The sequence below is a fragment of the Salvelinus sp. IW2-2015 genome, linkage group LG36 (genome assembly GCF_002910315.2).
Source record: "Salvelinus sp. IW2-2015 linkage group LG36, ASM291031v2, whole genome shotgun sequence".
NCBI classification, from domain to species: Eukaryota; Metazoa; Chordata; class Actinopteri; order Salmoniformes; family Salmonidae; genus Salvelinus; species Salvelinus sp. IW2-2015.
Window position 1 is genome coordinate 17,787,406 of NC_036875.1, and position 22,278 is coordinate 17,809,683.

Below are 22,278 nucleotides of genomic sequence, written 5' to 3' on the forward strand. Positions count from 1 at the left end.
AGAATCATTGTACCATCTAAATCGCTGTGAAATAAATTTTCCATAACAAAAAAATGTTTATTTTCAGCTGTTTGAAGCTGGTGTACAAAACCGAAAGTAAAAGACACAAAAATGTAATTTAAGCAGAGGGAGCATAGAAATAGTGCACATAGAACAGCTCTACTACTTCTTAGACTTGCTTTCAATGAGAATGACAGAGCTATAACTCACATTTCTATGTGGATTTGGTTGTGTCGCCCAAAAAGTTACATATTGCAGGTTTAAATGCCTAAGTGTGCATGCTGGGGTGTCATTTGCACTTTGAAAAGGTGCACCTTGTGATTTATTGTTAATTAAAAGTGAATCAGGAAACTGCGACTCGAAAACCACCACAAAGGCKCTCCCACTTCGTCATCTTGGCTCAAGCACCGTGTGTTTCAATGGTGGGATCCCGGAACGCAGCCGCTCCTGCGGAACCATAATGGTGGATGGCGGGGCAGTTTCATAACGTTGGGTGGGAGGAGCTTGGTTATTCTGGACGAGGAGCGACGAAGGAAGAGAGGAAAATTGGAGCAACGATAAAGTGAAAGGGAGAGAGAGAGAGGATTAGAGCACGCCCCTGAAGCCCATTTTCAGTTAATAGTTTTACCTTCCCGATCGAGTCGCGTGTGCACGGGAACCATGCGCGCTTTTCAAGGGGGACGAAACTAACCTTTTCACCTCTTTTGGGATGTGAAGAATGTAGCTAGGCTACTCGTATGTGTTATTTAGATTAAGCAGTATTTTGAGTAAATAGTTAGTTTTGTTGATGAACTCTGCAAAATACACAGAGTATAGCTGTAGTTTTTGCAGCGGGTTGTAGCCTACGTGCGTTCTGGACGGTTAACGAACGTGGATCAGCAGACGGGGCATGCGACTTGAGTTGTTTATTCTAACGTTTTACAATACTACCGTAGGCTTCGAGGAGGATTAGCCTAAGTAGGAAACCGGGAAACCTGGGCAAGGTGGGGCAGAACCGGAGACCGCCAACGGGATTATTGAAAAACTCACGTTGCCTTGAAGCTTCGCACTGTAGTCGAACCACCGCAGCTGCGCAGCGTTTTGGGGAAACAATATTTTTCTAACCCATTGGAATTGGGGAAGCTTTATTCCCAACTCCTTGGTGATTAGTCTACGCCTCAAGTAGCCTAGKCTACAGAGAGCAGAACAGTTTGTATTTACAAAAACGTCCGTTTGTTGTGATTATTTGCTTTGGAACATACGTTTCAGGACGGATTTGGGGGGAATTATTTCCCCAGCCTCGCTGGACCATGGCGGACGACGACGTACTGTTTGAAGATGTGTACGAGCTGTGTGAGGTCATTGGAAAGTACGTGTAATGTTTGTTGCCTTTTATTACACGATGAGGTTACATTGTATCTCCTCGAATGTGTCCCCTGTCTAGATTATTCTCTCTCTCTCTCTCTCTCTCTCTCTCTGTGTGTGTGTGTGTGTGTGTGTGTGACAACATGCACGGGAGACACTTCACAGTTCATCATGGTGTGGTAGAGAGTGAACACACACACCCTGTATCGGTCATGACAGCTGATCTGTAGTGCATATTACCACGTCTGAGTTACAGATTTGAATTCATAGCCTTCAATCTCCTGTGCAAGATGCAAGTCTCCCATGTTACACATTCCTCTATTAGCAATGTCAGATAAGTAATGACCTGCGATTTCTTATAGCTATGAGACAATCCCATGAGTCATGTGCAATCAATGTGTCATGTTGTACTAAAAGGCTATCTGCATATTGTCACTTGCAGTAGTGACTAGGCTACATGCAAATGTGACAATAGAATCTTTCCTCATTTGCTCACTCCCAGGAAATCCAATTATTTCAGAGCCAATGAAAATGCATGATTACTTCTCTGTGGATGAATTTATCTTCCTTCTTATGTTGTGGGTGCATACTTCTTTCCTGCAGTGACAGCAAATGTCTGTTCTATGTTCTTTATTCTATTCTATTCTACATGTTGTAAGTTAGCCTCCTCCACAGCTGCTGTGTGGGTCTGATTATCTCAGTCTAGGATGATGATGACACATCAGAATGATGATTATGGTGAATGAATAGGGATTCGGCAGGCTTCAAGTCCCAATGCATAGTCAATCATTGCCTTGGTGTCCTGTTTAGATGTAGGCTACTCCACTCTAGCATTTGCATAATAGTTGCACTGTAATTACATAGTCATTAGGTTGAGTGTAATTACACAATTGGAAAGGGACTTCTATATTACTCTAAACAACAGCAAAGCGTGTGTTTAAAAAATACACAATACAGAAGGCTATCAGTACATTAGATTTAGTACATTGGATAGTAGGTTTTCAGGCAGTTATTAAGAGGCTCTCCCTGAAAATCAGGTTTTGAAAATCAGGTGTAAAACCAAAGACAGAAACACATCAATCATCATATTGACGGGATCAGGGCTCGGTTGGCTTTGTTAACAGTGGCCACTGTGTGTGTGTGTTGTGTATACTGACATTGTGTGTTTTAGGGTTGGGCGGTATCCAGATTTCCATACCTTCATACCGTGACTGTGCCATCCTGGGTTATACGTTATTACCGGTATTGCACACAAGGGGTGCATTTTTTTCCAAAAGTAACCCCCCCTAAAAAATGTCACTTACCAGTATACTAACAGCATGCTAACAAGTACTAAGGAATCCCCATAGGGATCCCCATGCGTAAAAATGCAGTTTGCACCATGCACAAAACATATATTAAACAGCAGGATCTTTATCCAGGAGGAGATTGTCTATGCTGCTGTTACGAAAAAGCTTGATCTTGCAAGCTAACGTTAGCCACTTATGTTAGCAAACCTAGCTGTAGAGAGTTTATTTTACACATCTTAGATAGTTAACTTAATGGTTATATGATATATAGCTGGCAAACATTAGTAGTGAATTTCAGACAAATGTAACCTGATCACCTCACTAAGTTGCGCTGCAGGAGTGACTCACCTCACAAAGCTCCCGTTTTGCTTGTTGTCCCTCTTTGTAAAAAAACATATGTGACTGGCTCAAACATCTGTTTTGGGAAACTAGTAATGGAAAGCTTCATAATGAAAAATAATCTAACAGGCGAAATGTTGAGAGCAATCTACTTTATGTATTACCTAGTGCACAAGTTGACTGCAGGTATTTCTGTAAAAAGTTAAAATAACGTCAAAGGCGGTATTGGAAAAGTCATACAGAGGGTATTTCAAAATACCCGGGTTACGGTATAACGCCCAACCCTAGTGTGTACTGACTGGGCACTGGGCCTACTGTAACATGTTTAGGCAGGCCTGAAACCTGTGTGAGAAATGTAAAAGACACTGACAGACAAAATACCTGTCTCTGTACTTGATACCATGCATCCGAAGGAGTTAGGTACACACACATTAAACAAACATTTGTAGGATGAAGATTCCCCTAGACACTGGTATATGGTCAGTTAAGCATTTTACCCCTGATGGTTAAGGGCAGGATTGGGGATAGCGTTATCTGATCCACGATCTGTGTTTCGCGGCAGCTGCTATCATACCAGCCTAGTCCCAATCCAGCCCAACATCCGATCAGTCAGAACAGATATTGAAAGAGACAAGACTACAATAGTAAAGTCGAACCCTTCAAATCTCCGCTGTTAGCTGCACTCACAGACACACACTCATTTTGTTTCTGTCAATTCCAGTGTGGTTTACAACACTTGAACAACATTTGAATAATCAACGTCAGTCTTTGGTTCCTACTAGACTACAGAGTTTTGTTTAACGGAGCGGTGAAGTAGACTGTTGATTTGATCCTGTGAGAAAAGAGATTAACAAAGGGAATGGGAAACCCTACCAAACAACAACACAGCGGTTTGCAAAGGCGTCACTTTAAARGCCTAATGCTCCAGATCGTCAGGGTTTTATGTCGAGGTTAGATGCACAGTGATAATATAGGCCTATATATAGGTCGGCTTAACGTTGGACTGTGTGGGGAAGAGTAGGGTTTTTGCAGTGTGCTGTCCCAGAGTATGTGTGTGAATGAGATTTTGGCACGTGTGTGTGAGCGGGATTTAGGCCTAAGCTCTCAATTTTAGAACACTGACCTCAGGCACAAATCCTGTCTGTCTGTCAGCGAGTGTGTTGGTGTTTGTATGTGAGCGTGCACGTTTGTGTGTGTGCATGTGGCATGTTGCTGTTAGATTGATTCACTCTGTTCCCAAGACTGCAGGGGAATGGGAGGTGAAGAAGGGAGATGGGAGGGAGGGAAAAGGGGGATGTGTTGGAAGTTTGTAGCAGGAAGAAGTCCAATAGTTTTACTTTGAGATGTACTCTACCTTCAGGCTACTCTCTTTTATTATCAGGCCTCTGATCAACTCAGAACAATGGATGGGTGTGAGTGTGTGTGAGCGTGCACATGTGTGTGGTGAGGGGCCATAATTAGTACTCTGTAATGATATAGGCCTAGTGCTACTTGAATATGTTGTGTGTATGGTTGTGGGTGTGTGTATGGTTGTGGGTGTGTGTATGGTTGTGTCTGGTCGTGGGTGGGCCAGTTGCATGTGACAGCTCAGGCAGATGGTGTCAGTGTCAATATGGACTGTAGAATAAGAGCTGCGTACAGTTCTGCTTATCCTGCTGTTTGGACCTCAGCCTTATTTCATTAGAACAGCCTTTGTTTACAAGTGTTGCGTGTTGCCTACATGCTACACACTCTCTCTTTCTCACACACACACACAGACAGGAGTCAGTAGTCAGTAGGCCATGCAGTAGTCTCAGGCCTCGTACAGTAAACTATAATCCAGTATAGTTCAACCCAGCCATCTCTGCATGGGCAGCTTCAATGGAGACTGAATAGGAAGTAATATACTCCTCTCAATGAATCAATGCACTCACAGGCCTGCCTACAGTCTCACTGTATATTTAACAATGTCTTCACTGTGGATTTAACCATGGGGCTTGTCCTTTACCGCACAGTGAAGTGGGTCTACTTTAAAATGAATCGAGTGAATTACTGTCCATTTGCATTACCTTAGTCAGGGACTCAGGCAGGCTTAATAAAGAGCCAATATGTAATCACTGTGCAGGGTGTGGGCACGAGTGTGGCACGAGTGTGGAAGTGTGTGTAATGGGAGGCAGGAATGTGTGTGTGGCCATACAATAGCCTGCCAGTCCTGCCCTCGGACCCCCACAAGGGGGAGTCGGGGGCTTTACAAGTAGGCCGTCATTGTAAATAAGAATTTGTTCTTAACTGACTTGCCTAGTTCAATAAAAAAGCTAAAAAAGTTTACATGATTGAGTGTGTCAGCACAATGGACAGGGCGCGCCACTGTGTGTGTCTATGGAAAGCCACTGGGTGGCTAGGTATGAGTCCTTTGGGTTTCAATAAAAAGGGTGTGGGTTGGGCGCTACTCATCTCTGTGGTAGGCAAAGTGTGCACGTGATACCTGTAACACCTGTAATATTTTGATTTCTAAGGGCAAGCCCGCGCTGTGAAGTTTACCGTTGAAGCTGCTTCACTCAACTTTGCCTCACACCCCGCCACTACCGAGTTTAGTTAGCTTCTTGGCTAACTGTAAAAAGTGTTAGTGTTATTAGCCTTAGCCTATTTAGCTAGCTCAAACCAGCTAATCTGCCGCGATGGATATCAGAAATGAACTTTGCCAAAGTACCCCAAAAAAAGGAGAAGGAGAGCGACGAGCAGCAGCATCAACCCACTGAGGCTGCCGCCAAGCCCATCAGCAATGATGCTGTGTGTGCAGAGCCTACCCACCCTTCCACAAGCGCCTCCAGGATAATGACTCCACAGCCGCCTCCATCTCCGACTGTTCATGATGATCTTGGAACAGAGGAGCCAGCCCAGGTTAAATCCTACCCTAGCCACAGGTTTTCTGTCCAAAAACGTTCATTTAATAACAACTGGTTCATAGGAAGAGAGTGACTGGAATACTTGGTTACTGCTGATGCAGCATTTTGTTTCCCAATGTCGAAAGTTTTGTGTTTCCCAATGCTAACGCAGACAAGGCCTTCACCCAAGCTGGCTATTCTAACTGGAAGAAAGCTGTTGATAGTACCAAAGGATTTGCTATGCACGCATCAAGCAAAGAGCCTTAGAGACTGTTCTTGGATGCTGTCATCGGTGAAATGTCAGAACGATTCAGCAAACACAACAGCCAACTGGTGTAGGCCAAGTGTGCCCTTGACCCCGAGAGTTATGACTTTCCAGATGTTGAAAAAGGTGAAACCATTGCTGGATCTAAGCAAAATAGATTTGGTGGAAGCTGAGATTGGTGTTGCTCCCCCCCTCTGGCTCCGATGAGGACAAATGGACCCCACTTGATATGCTGCAACGATTCTCTGACCCTCTCTCCTCTATGTCGACCGTGCTTACTGCACTGAAACATGGACTGACTTTTGGGGCGTCCATAGCTACATGCGAGAACTCCTTTTCCACTTTGACAAAAGTGTTCAGTCAGCACAGAAGAAGCATGCTACACTTGAGGAAAGCTCAACTAATCCAACTGGCATTTGAGGGGGATCTTACAAGAAGATTTCAGGGAAAATGGAATGATCGATTACTCAGGAATTTCTACAGAGCATCAAGGAGGCTGCAACTCTTTTGAAAAGCTAAGATTGAAACAATCTAGCTGGTTGTTTATGATAAAAATCTTGCTTTTAGTGTGTAGGGCGCTGTCCATGGTGCTGAGAGAGCGCAGTGGCAATTTCTTGCCATTGAACCTGTCGAAAGCATTTGAACTTTTATGTTTATTGTGGTATAGTGTGATATAAGYAGAATTCAATATAATTCCAATGAAGAACCCAAATGATGTCCCTGGGTGTAGCTACATATGTACATATGTTTCATTATAGAAATAGATACATTCAATTATGGTTTACTTGATAGCCTATTGGTTTTCGTTTCTGTACGTCTTGGAAGCGTGTTTATGGTAGGCTGGCATTGCTTAATTAATTAGGTGGTTCAAATTTGATTCACATAAGTGTATTGTGCCGTATCACAACATGTTGTTGAACTCATGAGCGAGCTGAATGATTTTCCATGTTTGCCTTTATAGGCTTATTTATTTGGCAAGCAGCTGTGCATGGCTGCATCTCACTGTAGTAGGCTGTAGGCTATTTGGATCTCCATTCTCCTTTTGTTTACTGCGTTTGTTTATTGTTAATGTAACTAGCCTACATATAGCTTGTGTCATGCATTTATTGATCTGATATTTTGTTTACTAGGACTACTACTTGGTACCGCTGTTTTGTTCTGTTCTCATTTATTCGTTCACTTTCGCAGATGTTGGTATTCTAAGCCAAACTGCTATTTAGTATTTTTGTTTTCATGCATGAATAACTAGGCTACAACTTTTAGCATCATTCACACCCTCTTAAGCCTTAGCACTGCCCATCTCTTTAAGGATTCACATGTGAGGCCATGTGCTGAACAGAGTATGGTAGTGTAGTAAACATGTAAATATTTCAAGACTAAAAGTGTTGAAAGTATTAGCAAAAAGTAGTACTAAAAATACACTTGATATAGTCCTTGGCCTATATTCTAATCTGACCTAGGTGCAGGTCATGTTTGTCTACACATTACCGTCTCTGGTAAACACACACTAAATAGAATCAAAGTTTATTTGTTACATGCACAGGATATAGAAGGTGTAAACGGTACAGGGAAATGGTTACTTGCATAGTGGAGTCTTTTGTCTAGACATTTAGCTAGGTAGTTAGCTAGCTAAACAAGGAACCATAATCCCAACCCATACTACTAGCAATACAAACTGATTGTCATAGCTAGCCACCATGCATGAATCTGCAGGTAGCTAAAGCTAACCAACTAGTTTCAATGTTATCTAGCTATCTAACATTAGGCTATAACTAGCAATGCAAATAGATTTCTAAGATATGAATACAATTACTATACAGATCAACATTAGCTAACTAGCTAACAGTACACTTTAACTTGCAATAAAAACAACTTTCTGACTAAATTAGATGCCATGGTTGCCCTTAGTTTGTCAATGTCACTTTTTTTGCTATTTTTATATAGGGGGGGGACTGAGGGAGTAAGCACCCTTGTGGAGCCGGGCCTGAGAGCAGGACTGACAGACTTATGTATGACCACACACATTYCTTCCTACCATTAACACACACTTCCACACCCTGCACAGTGATTACATATTGGCTCTTTATTAAGCCTGCCTGAGTCCCTGACTAAGGTAATGCAAATGGACAGTAATTCACTCTATTCATTTTAAAGTAGACCCACTTCACTGTGCGGTAAAGGACAAGCCCCATGGTTAAATCCACAGTGAAGACATTGTTAAATATACAGTGAGACTGTAGGCAGGCCTGTGAGTGCATTGATTCATTGAGAGGAGTATATTACTTCCTATTCAGTCTCCATTGAAGCTGCCCATGCAGAGATGGATAAGAGGCATGATGGAGCTGGGCTGTGTTGAAATGGTGACTTGCGACATATGCCTAGCTTCTTGAAACGGGTCACGTATTTATTACCAAAAGGGGCCTAGCTGTAGGACGCTGTCCATTGTGCTGGTACAGCGCAGCAGAGATAGGCTACAGATTTCAAAAGCACTCAATGATCTCGGAGTCTAAGCATTTGAACTTGATGCTGCAGACGAACACACCCATTGGGTGCACACTGCCTGCCCTACAGGACATCTTCAACACCAGGTGTCGCAGGAAGGCTAAGAAGATCATCAGGGACCCAAGCCATGCTCTGTTCTCTCCACTTCAATCACTCAGACACAGGCAGTGCAGCAGCATCATGGCAAAAATTGAAAGACTGGCCAATAGTTTCTACCCTCAGACCATCAGGCTGCTGAATAKCCACCACTAGTCAGCTTCTGCTCCACCCTCCCCCTGCTACTCCCCCTATGGACATGAATCTGAATCAGTTTTTTTGTGGTATAGTGTGATTATATAAGCAGAATTCAATATAATTTCAGTGCAAGAATCGCCCTAAAAATTGACCTCTCGCCGATTTAAAACAATACATAAAATAAAAATACACCCACACACCAACATTTTTGGGGGATCAAAAAGGGGCTTAGGTGGTGGGCTTGGCAGGGGGCGTGGCAATGGGCATTGTCAGCCCGGGTACATTTTTGAGAGATTTTTAGTAGTCCCAATCCTAACGGTGTAGAGGAATTTTTGTATTTTTAAGACAATTTCATGCAATTCTATACATTTCTCCATGTAGCTCAGATAATTATCTTGTGGTTTTAAAGCTAATTTCCTGCAATTCCTGTGCCAAGTGGAGGGTTAGAGGTTAGCTAGGTATAAACTGTGTTATGGAAGAGCAGAAGTCCATTTGCATTAGCATTAGTGTAGGTGATTAGGTTAGCAACAATATTATGACTCAAAGCAGACTTGTGTCCCCCATTGAATGCATTTAAGATTCCTTGCTGAAAGCAGGAAAGCAGTGAACAGCTTGTTGACGGATGTCACTATGGTGACCCAAGGATCTTTGGCACTGGGATCCAGAGGCCCTACAGTGTTCAGATAATCACATGATAGTTAAGAGAAACCAAACGTCTCTTGCATTGATAAGAATGCACATTTCTTGTGTTGTGCATCTATTATTTGCCATGCATGCCCAATTAACATGCCCATATTGGATTTGATTGAATATGTGACCCGTTTCAAGAAGCTAGGTGTTGAAAKATATAACGTTAGCCTTCGAGAACTACAAAAGTTTTACTACTTTTCTCAAGAACGTTGATGCCCTGAATTTACAGGCACTATCGACAGATAAGTTGGGAAAGGTTATGGTGGGCTACTTTCTGCACACGCCACGGTCAGTGTGAACTGGAATGACTTGGCACAATGCTGGCCAAAGAAGATGTAGCTACAAACAAAACACAGTTAAATGGTTCCAGTCTGCCGTGAAGCATTCATCCATGTATACTGGTAAGAGTCTAGCTACATTTTCAGATATTATACGTTTCTAATTTTGTGAAAGTCGTTTTCATTGCAAGTTAAAGCRTACTGTTAGCTAGCTAGCGAACGTTAGCTAGCTAGCGAGTGTTAGCTAACATTGAACCTAGTTAGCTAACATTGAACCTAGTTGGTTAGCTTTAGATACCTGCAGATTCATACTACAGCTATGACAATGTTTGTATTGGTAGTAGTATGAGTTTGGATTATGCCGGTTCATTGTTTCACTTTGCCAGATGATTACATGACCCATCAAGGTAGCCAGGTGTGTCTGGGGGTGATTACGGCCATCAATTGTATTTCATGAACATGTACAAGTCTAGACAATAGTGACCCATATACTTAGCTAGATGTGGCCGGGGGATGGTTATAGCATTTCTTTCACATGACCCATCAATTTAGACAAGTGTGTCTGGGTAAGCATCATCTAATAATGCTAAAATATTTATACAATATTTTAATCTGGACACTTTGTTTTTGATATTCCTACTATGCAAGTAACCATTTCACCGTACAATTTACACCTTCTGTATCCTGTGCATGTGACACATAAACATCAATTTTATTTGATATAGTGTGTGTTTACCAGAGATGGTAATGTGAAGAACAACATGACCTGCACCAAAGTCGTATTAGGATATAGGCCAAGGACTAGAAAAAGTATATTTTTATCTGGAGATTTTCCTTATTGTAGACTACTATTTTTACCACTATTAGTCTTGAAATCTTTGGTTGTTTACTACACTACTCAGTCTGTTTAGCACATTGCCTCTCATGTGAACCCTTGAAGAGATGGGTGGGGCTAAGGCTTAAGCGGGTGTGAACGATGCTGAATGGGTGTAGACAAAGAAGAGCTCCACAGTAGGTATACCAAAATATTAAAGGAAAATTTTCTCAAAAGTGGGGTCACGAGTTTATCAACTTTCAAAGCAGAATTACTTTCCCATTGTTCCTCAACTGCAGTGTATGATAGACACTTTTCTAGCTTTGAGTCTCTACTTTTATACAAAGTWAAAAAAAACACCATTTAAAATCTTGCTGCATAGTACCACATTTAGGTGGTGGGTCACATATGGCCCTTAGCCTAGACTTCAGGTGAATTTGTTAATATTTTTTATTTATTTAACCTTTATTTAACTAGGCAAGTCAGTTAAGAACAAATTCTTATTTACAATGACGGCCTACCCCGGCCAAACCCGGACGACATTGGACCAATTGTGCACCGCCAATCACGGCCGGATGTGTCTGTAGTGACGCCTCTTGCACTGAGATGAAGTGCCTTAGACCGCTGTGATACAGCCTGGAATCTAACCAGGGACTGTAGTGACTCCTCTTGCACTGAGATGAAGTGCCTTAGACCGCTGCGCCACTCGGGAGCCTAAAATCCTCAAACAAACTGCCTTCATAAGGGGCCTTCATCCACACTGTGTGCAGTTGAAGTCGGTAGTTTACATACACCTTAGCAAAATACATTTAAATTACCTGTCTTAGGTCAGTTAAGGTCACCACTTTATTTTAAGAATGTAAAATGATTTGTAATGGCTTTGAGGGCTTTGTGATGGCCGTTCCAATACCTTGACTTTGTTGTCCTTAAGCCATTTTGCCACAAAGTATGCTTGGGGTCATTGTCTATTTGGAAGACCTATTTGCGACCAAGCATTAACTTCCTGACTGTCTTGAGATGTTGCTTCAATATATCCACATAATTGTCCTCCCTCATGATGCCATGTGTTTTATAAAGTGCACCAGTCCCTCCTGCAGTGAAGCACGCCCACAACATGATGATGCCACCCACGTGCTTCACGGTCGGGATGGTGTTCTTCGGCTTGCAAGACTCCCCCTTTTTCCTCTAAATATAACAATGGTCATTATGACCAAACAGTTCTATTTTTGTTTCATCAGACCAGAGGACATTTCTCCAAAAAGTACGATCTTTGTCCCCATGTGCAGTTGCAAACCGTAGTCTGGCTTTTTTATGGCGGTTTTGGAGCAGTGGATTCTTCCTTGCGGAGCGGTCTTTCAGGTTATGTCGATATAGGACTCGTTTTACTGTGGATATAGATACTTTTGTACCTGTTTCCTCTAGCATCTTCACAAGGTCCTTTGCTGTTGTTCTGGGATTGATTAGCACTTTTTGCACCAACTTTCATTTCTATGAGACAGAATGCGTCTCCTTCCTGAGTGGTATGACGGCTGCGTGGTCCCATGGTGTTTATACTTACTCCCCCGGATGAACCAGACTTGTGTAGGTCTACAATGTTTTTTCTTGGCTGATTTCTTTTGATTTTCCCATGATGTCAAGCAAAGAGGCACTGAGTTTGAAGGTAGGCCTTGAAATACATCTACAGGTACATCTCCAATTCACTCAAATGATGTCATCAGAAGCTTCTAAAGCCATGACATCATTTTCTGGAATTTTCCAAGCTGTTTAAAGGCACAGTCAACTTAGTGTATGTAAACTTCTGACCCACTGGAATTGTGAAATAATCTGTCTGTAAACAATTGTTGGAAAAATTACTTGTGTCATGCACAAAGTAGATGTCCTAACTGACTTTCCAAAACTATATTTTGTTAACAAGAAATTTGTGGAGTAGTTGAAAAACGAGTTTTAATGACTCCAACCTAAGTGTATGTAAACTTCTGACTTCAACTGTATGTGTCAAGCACAGCCTCTCTGTTAGTTTTTTTCTGATGGGATAGGGGAGAATTCTGCTGAGAGGGTAGTTTTAGCACGCACAATTACCCATAGACACTAGTGCAGTGTTCTCACATTTAGCTCCTGAAATCTTTATCCCTCATGTCAAGTCCATGAAAACATGGTCTCTTGCAGCTCTATGTGTGCAGCGACAAGAAAAATGCTCCTTCCATCATGTTTACACATCCCTCTTAGGAACATATTAGGATCTTAAAGGTCCAATGTAGCCATTTTTATGTTTTTTGCTTCCATCCAGCCACAAGCGTTAGTGAGGTCGATTAGGCTGTTGGGCGATTAGGCTCGCAGTTGACGTTCCAATTCATCCCAAAGGTGTTTGATGGGGTTGAGGTCAGGGCTCTATGCAGGCCAGTCAAGTTCTTCAATACCGATCTCAACAAACCATTTCTGTATTGACCTCACTTTGTGCACGGGGGTCATTATCATGCTCAAAAAGGAAAGGGCCTTCCGCAAACTGTTGCCACAAGTTGGAAGCACAGAATCGTCTAGAATGTCATTGTATGCTGTAGCGTTGAGATCTCCCTTCATGGGAACTAAGATCTCCCTTCACTGGAACCTAGCCCGAACCATGAAACAGCCCCAGACCATTATTCCCCCTCCACCAAACTTTACAGTTGGCACTATGCATTGGGGCAGGTAGCGTTCTCCTGGCATCTGCCCCACCCAGATTCGTCCATCGGACTGCCAGATGGTAAAGCGTGATTCATCACTCCAGAGAACACGTTTCCACCGCTCTAGAGTCCAATGGTGGTGAGCTTTACACCACTCCAGCCGACGCTTGGCATTACGCATGGTGATCTTAGGCTTGTTTGCGGCTGCTCGGCCATGGAAACCCATTTCATGCAGCCCCCGCAAACAGTTCTTGTGCTGACGTTGCTTCAAGAGGCAGTTTGGAACTCGGTAGTGAGTGTTGCAACCGAGGACAGACGATTTTTACGTGCTACGCACTTCAGCACTCGGCAGTCCCGTTTTGTGAGCTTGTGTGGCCTACTACTTTGCGACTGAACCGTTGTTGCTCCTAGACGTTTCCACTTCACAATAATATAACTTACAGTTCTAGCGGGGCAGAAATTTGACAAACCGACTTGTTGGAAAGGGGGCATCCTATGACGGTGCCACATTGAAAGTCACTGAGCTCTTCAGTAAGGCCATTCTACAGCCAATGTTTGTCTATGGAGATTGCATGGCTGTGTGCTCGATTTTATACACCTGTCAACAAGGGGTGTGGCAGAAGTAGCCGAATCCACTAATTTGAAGGGGTGTCCACATGCTTTTGTATAATATAGTGTATATATAAAACATATGAAAATCAAGTTTTGGACTGCACTGGGCCTTTAACATTGATTAAACGTTTTTACAATTCCCATCATAATGCTTGAGACAGTCTGACAGTTGGCTACGTGATTTAGCTTAGCAGCTAGCTTAGGAAGCCAGTGAAGAAATCCCCCCTCCCCCTACTTTCAGTTTCAGTGAAGAAGACACAATCATTACTGTCTGTCTAGCCAGGCTGAACTGAATGCTAGGCTAATGCAGACAGACAGCAGCACTTTTTCAGGTCACTAACCTCAACGCTTCATTACAGATAACGGCACACACTGTCTGATTGCTTTTTGCCGACATGATCGGAATTTAGAATTTTTAGATTTTTTTTTWATTCTCCGGATTCCAGCGGAACTTACAGAAGTATTTTACAATAACATCACAGGACTAGTTAGGAGGGAGGGAAGTGACAGGGCTGTGTCCTGATATTGTAATATGTTTTTACTCACTTGTCTGCTGAGTGAAAAAACTTTGTCTTTATACCCAAGTGCATCAGTGCATTGTATAGTTCAGTGGAGGTAAAGAAAGGAAAGGAGGCTTTTTAGGAAGGGACAGGGATTACTTCAAGGGTAAATCCAGTTGAATTCAGTTACTTTTTGCCCATGGAAGAAGTAAATTCGTGTTTGCCTGTGGAAGAAGTGGTCAGAAAGTGACTTTTTGGACCTGAATGTCAAAACATTTAGTTGATAAAGGTGCTCAGAGTTGACCCATTTTGCATACTCCACCAAACCATGAGACATCCATGTCTTCATCACTGGAATTCATCACTGACTCCTCTGCACCAGCTACACCCAGACCATTACATATAGACCAAAGAGCGAATCCTGTTTACTCTTAATACAGTAAATTACTTAGACCTATATTTCAATACTTCTATAGGCTACTGTATCAATCAATCATTCATTCGTTCATCACACAGCATATGAGTCATTCATGATTTGAAATGCAATCAATCATTTTTGTTTTAAAACAAAATAAAGTGACCCTTGAATAATTTGCGTAAACAATAAATAAACCGTTCCATTTCGGGAAATTGCATTCACAAATAAATGCAACTGTTTTCAGTCTTTGCTGTAATAAAGGCTTTACAAAAAACAACATCACAGCAGATTCTCTGGTACTCTTATAATTTATTTCATGTTGTTTACATTGTTCCAAACGGTCGGAAAAATCATATTGTAATCTAACAGCACCTGTTTGGCACACATAATATGCACGCAGCTCCTTACCTTCTCTTACTTGATCTCCAGTATTTTTGCTCAACTAGTCAAATTTATTCCACACATCTGACTTCCCCTTTACCTCCTGAGCAAGCGGAGACATTCCTCCGTTTTGAGTTTGTCACATCCTCTACATCCATTTTGCTGTCACGTGTTCAGAGTTTGTTAAAACCAATTTATTGATGTGATTATGATATGATATAAATCAGGCCCTGTTGGTCACCTAAAGAGAGCAAGGGTTGAGGGAATAGGGAATGTTTTTCCTAAACAAATTAGAGATTTCGGTAACAGAAATGGCTGTAATTATGTTGCAGATTTAGCAACATGGACATTGCGATAAACACAGTTAAAGTTCTGTAGTGGTCGCTGCAGCATGAAGGAGGGAGAGACAACGGGTGCTAGTCACACAGTCACTCATGGTAAAAAAAAATGGAACACAGCGCACAATCAAATCAATTGTGGTCAGACTCCCTCTAGTCATTTGTGTGTCTTAATTATTTCAACCAACAGTGTGCTTAAAGCATCAGACAAGCTCAGTGCATATAGTTGATTTGATTAATACACATAGGATGTGTCTATACAGTTGAAGTCAGAAGTTTACATGCACTTAGGTTGGAGTCATTAAAACTAGTTTTTCAACCACTCCACAAATTTCTTGTTAACAAACTATAGTTTTGGCAAGTCGGTTAGGACATCTACTTTGTGCATGACACAAGTAATTTTTCCAACAATTGTTTACAGACAGATTATTTCACATATAATTCACTGTACCACAATTCCAGTGGGTCAGAAGTTTACATACACTAAGTTGACTGTGCCTTTTTAAACAGCTTGGAAACTTCCAGAAAATTATGTCATGGCTTTAGAAGCTTCTGATAGGCTAATTGACATCATTTGAGTCAATCGTAGGTGTACCTGTGGATATGTTTGCAAGCCTACCTTCAAACTCAATGCCTCTTTTCTTGACATCATGGGAAAATAAAAAGAAATCAGCCAAGACCTCAGAAAAAAAATTGTAGACCTCCACAAGTCTGGTTCATCCTTGGGAGCAATTTCCAAACACCTGAAGGTACCACGTTCATCTGTACAAACAATAGTACGCAAGTATAAACACCATGGGACCACGCAGCCACCATACCACTCAGGAAGGAGATGCGTTCTGTCTCCTAGAGATGAATGTACTTTGGTGCGAAAAGTGCAAATCAATCAGAACAACAGCAAAAGACATTGTGAAGATGCTGGAGGAAAAGGTACAAAATTATCTATATCCACAGTAAAATGAGTCCTATATCCACATAACCTGAAAGGCCGCTCAGCAAGGAAGAAGCCACTGCTCCAAAACCGCCATAAAAAAGCCAGACTACGGTTTGCAACTGCACATGGGGACAAAGRTCGTACCTTTTGGAGAAATGTCCTCTGGTCTGATGAAACAAAAATAGAACTGTTTGGCCATAATGACCATCGTTATGTTTGGAGGAAAAAGGGGGAGGCTTGCAAGCCGAAGAACACCATCCCGACCGTGAATCACGGGGGTGGCATCATCATGTTGTGGAAGTGCTTTGCTGCAGGAGGGACTGATGCATTTCACAAAATAGATGGCATCATGAGGTGGGAAAAGATGTGAATACATTGAAGCAGCATCAGTCAGGAATTTAAAGCTTGGTTGCTTCCAAATGGACAATGACCCCAAGCATACTTCCAAAGTTGTGGCAAAATGGCTTCTTGGGACGCTACCGTCCTACCTGGCCAACATCCGGTGAAAATGCAGAGCGTGAAATTCAAACAACAGAATTATAAATATTTAACTTTCATAAAATCACAAGTGTAATACATCAAAATAATTAATCCAGCCGCTGTGTCAGATTTCAAAAAGGCTTTACGGCGAAAGCACATCATGCGATTATCTGCGGACAGCGCCCCGCATACAAAAGCATGAAAAACATATTTCAACCAGGCAGGTCAGAAAGTCAGAAATAGCGATATAATAAATGCTTTACCTTTGATGATCTCCTTCTGTTGTTACATCACAAATGGTCCTTTTGTTCGATAATGTCCTTTTATATCCATAAAAACTCAGTTTAGCTGGTGCGCTTCAATCAATAATCCACCCAGTTTCCCTCCATCAAAATGCATACAAAATGAATCACAAACGTTACTAATAAACTTTTCCTAACAAGTCAAACAACGTTTATAATCAGACCATAGGTACCCTAATACGTAAATAAACTATACAATTTAAGACGGAGAATCGTTATTGTCTTTAGCGGAGAAAAATACCGAAGAACCCGCTCTCTTCCACACTCTTGGAAACACGACAGCCAAAACGGGAGCCACCTAGAAAAACTACAATTTCTGGCTCATTTTTACAAAAACCAGCATGAAACTCTTTCTAAAGACCGTGGACATCTAGTGGAAGCCCTAAGAACTGCAATCTGGGAGGATTTCACCTTATAATAAAAGTGACAGCCACTGAAAACAGTGGTAGGCAGAATTCTTTTTGGGGGGGGATGGTTTGTCCTCGGGGTTTCGCCTGCCATATCAGTTCTGTTATACTCACAGGCATCATTTTAACATAACTTCAGAGTAACTTCAGAGTGTTTTCTATCCAATGCTACCAATTATATGCATATCCTAGCTTCTGGGCCTGAGTAACAGGCAGTTTACTTTGGGCCCGCTTTTCATCCGGATGTGAAAATACTGCCCCCTACCCAAGAGAGCTTAAGGACAGCAAAGTCAAGGTATTGGAGTGGCCATCACAAAGCCCTGACCTCAATCCTAAAGAAAATTTGTTGGCAGAACTGAAAAAGCGTGTCTGAGCAAGGAGGCCTACAAATCTGACTCAGTTACACCAGCTCTGTCATGTGGAATGGGCCAAAATTCACCCAACTTATTGTGGGAAGCTTGTGGAAGGCTACCCAAATGTTTGACCCAAGTTAAATAATTTAAAGGCAATGCTACCAAATACTAAGTGAGTGTATGTAAACTTCTGACCCATTGGGAATGTGATGAAAGAAATTCTAGCTGAAATAAATCATTCTCTCTACTATTATTCTGACATTTCACATTCTTCAAATAAAGTGGTGATCCTAACTGACCTAAAACAGGGAATTTTTACTAGGATTAAATGTCAGGAATTGTGAGAAACTGAGTTTAAATGTATTTGGCTAAGGTGTATGTAAACTTCCGACTTCAAATGTATGTGGAAAAATACACATTTAAAAATGTTGACCAATCGATTGGTTGAAAGAACAGACTCGACCCTAATAATAATAATAATATTGATTAAATAAATGATAATAAATTGAAAAATAAATACATTAAACCTGAATAGCGAGTTGCACAGAGTCAATTTGGCCGCTTCAACATTCTTCTCATCTTTGTCCACTACAATATTAAAACTTGTCTCTGAGGACAACCCCATGTCGGCTTCTTTGCACTGTACTTGTCACGACTTCCGCCGAAGTCGGCTCCTCTCCTTGTTCGGGCGGTGTTCGGCGGTCGACGTCACCGGCTTTCTAGCTATCGCCGCTCCATTGTTCCATTTGTTTTGTCTTGTTCCCTGCACACCTGGTTTTCATTGCCAAATCACACTGCATGTATTTATTCCTCTGTTCCCCTCCATGTTTTTGTTACATGTTCATGTGTACGCGCCAGGCTGGGGTTTTCCCCATTATTCCGTTGCTTTTCACGAGGGATGTTTATTGTACAACATTTGCAAAATTTTTGTGACTGTTTTGCACATAGCACTTTTACCTTTGGCTGGAGGTTTTGACGCAGTAGCGTCTGTGTGTTTTATTTGCCTCTGCCTTAATAAAGTGTGCGCCTGTTCACAACTCTCTGCTCTCCTGCACCTGACTTCGCCACCAGTAGCGCACACCTTGACAGTACTCTTTCTGCTCTAACTATTGTTTTACTTTAATGAAAAATTCCTCCACGTTTGCAATCAACAGTAGCCTAGGCTCCTTTCACTCGCTCCTTGTTGCGCCTCCGTACCAGGTGAGTTTTTAGATATTTTTAGATAATTTACTTTAAAAGTTACATTTGTTTTTATTTAACACATTTTTTTCCTTCAGAAATGTGAAAATAGTTTCACAACCCTGCTTGTAAGCTTTTAAATGATATCAATCTCAACCATTTATCTTTTCCGGTGATGAAGACTCATGGGGTATGCAAAATTGGGAGTGGGGAAGAAAGTACCCAATTGTCATACTTGAGTAAAAGTGAAGATGCCTTAAAACCTCTACCGCTTCTCTCTCCCGGATCCGGGATCCTCCTCATCAAAAAAGCTGACTAGCATAGCCTACCCTAACGGGACAGGGATATCATATGATATAATTTTCATGAAATCACAAGTCTAATACAGCAAATGAAAGATAAACATCTTGTGAATGCAGCCATCATTTCCGATTTTTAAAATGTTTTACAGCGAAAACGCAATATGTATTTCTATTAGCTAACCACAATAGCCAAACACACAACCGCATATTTTCACCATGTTTCCACCGCATAAGTAGCTTTCACAAAACCGACAAATAGAGAAAATKAGTCACTAACCAAGAAACAACTTCATCAGATGACAGTCTTATAACATGTTATACAATACATTTATGTTTTGTTCGAAAATGTGCATATTTGAGGTATAAATCATAGTTTTACATTGCGCTACCATCAAAAATAGCACCAAAGCAGCCAGAATAATTAGAGAGCAACGTGAAATACATAAATACTCATCATAAAACATTTATGAAAAATACATGGTGTACAGCAAATGAAAGATAAACATCTTGTGAATCCAGCCAATATTTCCGATTTTTTAAAAGTGTTTTACAGTGAAAACACAATATAGAATTATATTAGCTTACCACAATAGCCAAACACACAAACGCATTTATTAGCAGCAAAAGGTAGCGATCGCAAAAAACAGCAAAAGATATAAAATTAATCACTAACCTTTGGACAACTTCTTCAGATGACCGTCTTATAACATCATGTCATACAATACAATTATGTTTTGTTCGAAAATGTGCATATTTATAGCTACAAATCCTGGTTATACATTGTGAATACGTAGCATCGATTCACCAGAATCTCCAGAGATATTTGGACACTCACCTAATCTGACCAAAGAACTCATCAAAAACTTTACATAAAAATACTTGTTGTATGGCAAATGAAAGATACACTGGTTCTAATGCAACCGCGGTGTTAGATTAAAAAAAAATAACTTTACCATAACATACAGCTTGCGTATTGCGAGACAGCGCTCACCAAAACGGCGAGAAATAGGACTCAACATTTTACACAGAAATACGAAATAACATCATAAATGTTTCTTACTTTTGCGAGCTTCCATCAGAATGTTGTACAAGGAGTCCTTGGTCCAGAATAAATCGTTGTTTGGTTTTAGAATGTCCATTTCTTCTGTCGAATTCGCACCACAATGCTAGCCAAGGTTGCTAACATTCCCATCCTCTCTTGACGCAAAGAACGGAAAACTCCAAAAGTCCCAATAAACGTTGAATAAACTGATAAAACTCGGTTGAAAAAACCTACTTTATGATGTTATTATCACATGTATCAAATAAAATCAGAGCCGGAGATATTCGCCGTGTATACGTAACGCTATTCAGAAGACAATGTCAAGCTCCGCCGCGCGCCTTAGAAGACAAAGAAAATTCCGGACCTGTCACTCCAAAAGCTCTTATTCGACCTCAGATCAAGCTATACACCCCATTCCACCTTCCACTGCCTGTTGACATCTAGTGGAAGGCGTATGAAGTGCATACGATAATGCATATCGATAAATAAAAGCCAGTTGAATAGGCAGGCCCTGAAACAGAGCCTCGTTTTCAGATTTTTCACTTCCTGTATGGAAGTTTGCTGCAAAATTAGTTCTGTTTTACTCACAGATATAATTCAAACAGTTTTAGAAATGTGAGTGTTTTCTATCCAATAGTAATAATAATATGCATATTGTATGATCTAGAAAAGAGTACGAGGCCGTTTCATTTGGGCACGATTTTTTCCAAAGTGGAAACAGCGCCCCCGTATTGACAAGAAGTTAATAGAAAATGACTCAAGTAAAAGTTACCCAGTAAAATACTGCTTGAGTAAAAGTAAAATACTTTAATCAAAAGTATTTGGTTAAAAATATACTTAAGTATCAAAAGTAAATGTAATTGCTAAAATATACTTAAGTATCAAATGTAAAAGGACAAGTATAAATAATTTCAAAGCAAAGCAGACGGCCACATTTTCAACTTTTTATTTTATTTACGGATAGCCAGGGGCACGCTCCAACTCTTAGACATAATTTACAAACGAAGCATGTGTTTAATGAGTCCGCCAAATCAGAGGCAGTAGGGATGACCAGGGATGTTCTCTTGCTTGATAAGTGTGTGAATTAGACAATTTTCCTGTCCTGCTAAGCATTCAAAATGTAACGAGCACTTTTGGGTATCAGGGAAGATGTATGGAGTAGGAAGTACTTCATTTTCTTTAGGAATGTAGTGAAGTAAAAGTTGTCAAAAATATGAATAGTAAAATACAGATACCCCAAAAACCTTTTAAGTAGTACTTTATTGTATTTTACTTTACACCACTGAAATAGGTCACCTTTATCTCTTGAATGTTTTGTCATTCAGGTCCAAAAAGTAACTTTCTGTGCACTTCTACAAAGGGCAAATATGTATGGTAGGTTCCATTAAAATCAAAAGGGGTGCTGTCATAGTGATTGAATTCAAATAGATTTACCCTCAAGAAAGGGATGAAGGATGGGCCATTGTCACTGATTCAGACCAGTGAAGCATGGAAGACGGTGGCAGGCAGAAACAGGCCAGTGCTCTTTTGTCTCTGTGTGTCTGTGGGTGTGTGGTCCAGAGACTGCATGCCCAGCAGGTCCTGTTGTCTGACGAGATGATTAATTTATTCATGAATTATTAATTCATTATCTTCCAGCTGCTCTAACAGTGTGTCATACGTGCATAATCTACAAGCAGATCACCCACATACCAAGAGTAAAATGTGGGGAATGAAAACATACACATTACATACATTGCCTCCCATAAACC

At 41.2% G+C, this 22,278-nt stretch overlaps 1 protein-coding gene across 1 annotated transcript in view; it reads left to right on the forward strand.

The window, feature by feature from the left end:
* The first annotated feature begins 542 nt into the window (after positions 1–542).
* Positions 543–22,278, forward strand: part of caska (calcium/calmodulin-dependent serine protein kinase a) — a 225,728-nt gene continuing 203,992 nt past the window's right edge. The window contains 1 exon segment of the mRNA XM_070437720.1: positions 543–1,348. Within this exon segment, the coding sequence (XP_070293821.1) occupies positions 1,290–1,348 (59 nt within the window). The 5' untranslated portion in view covers positions 543–1,289.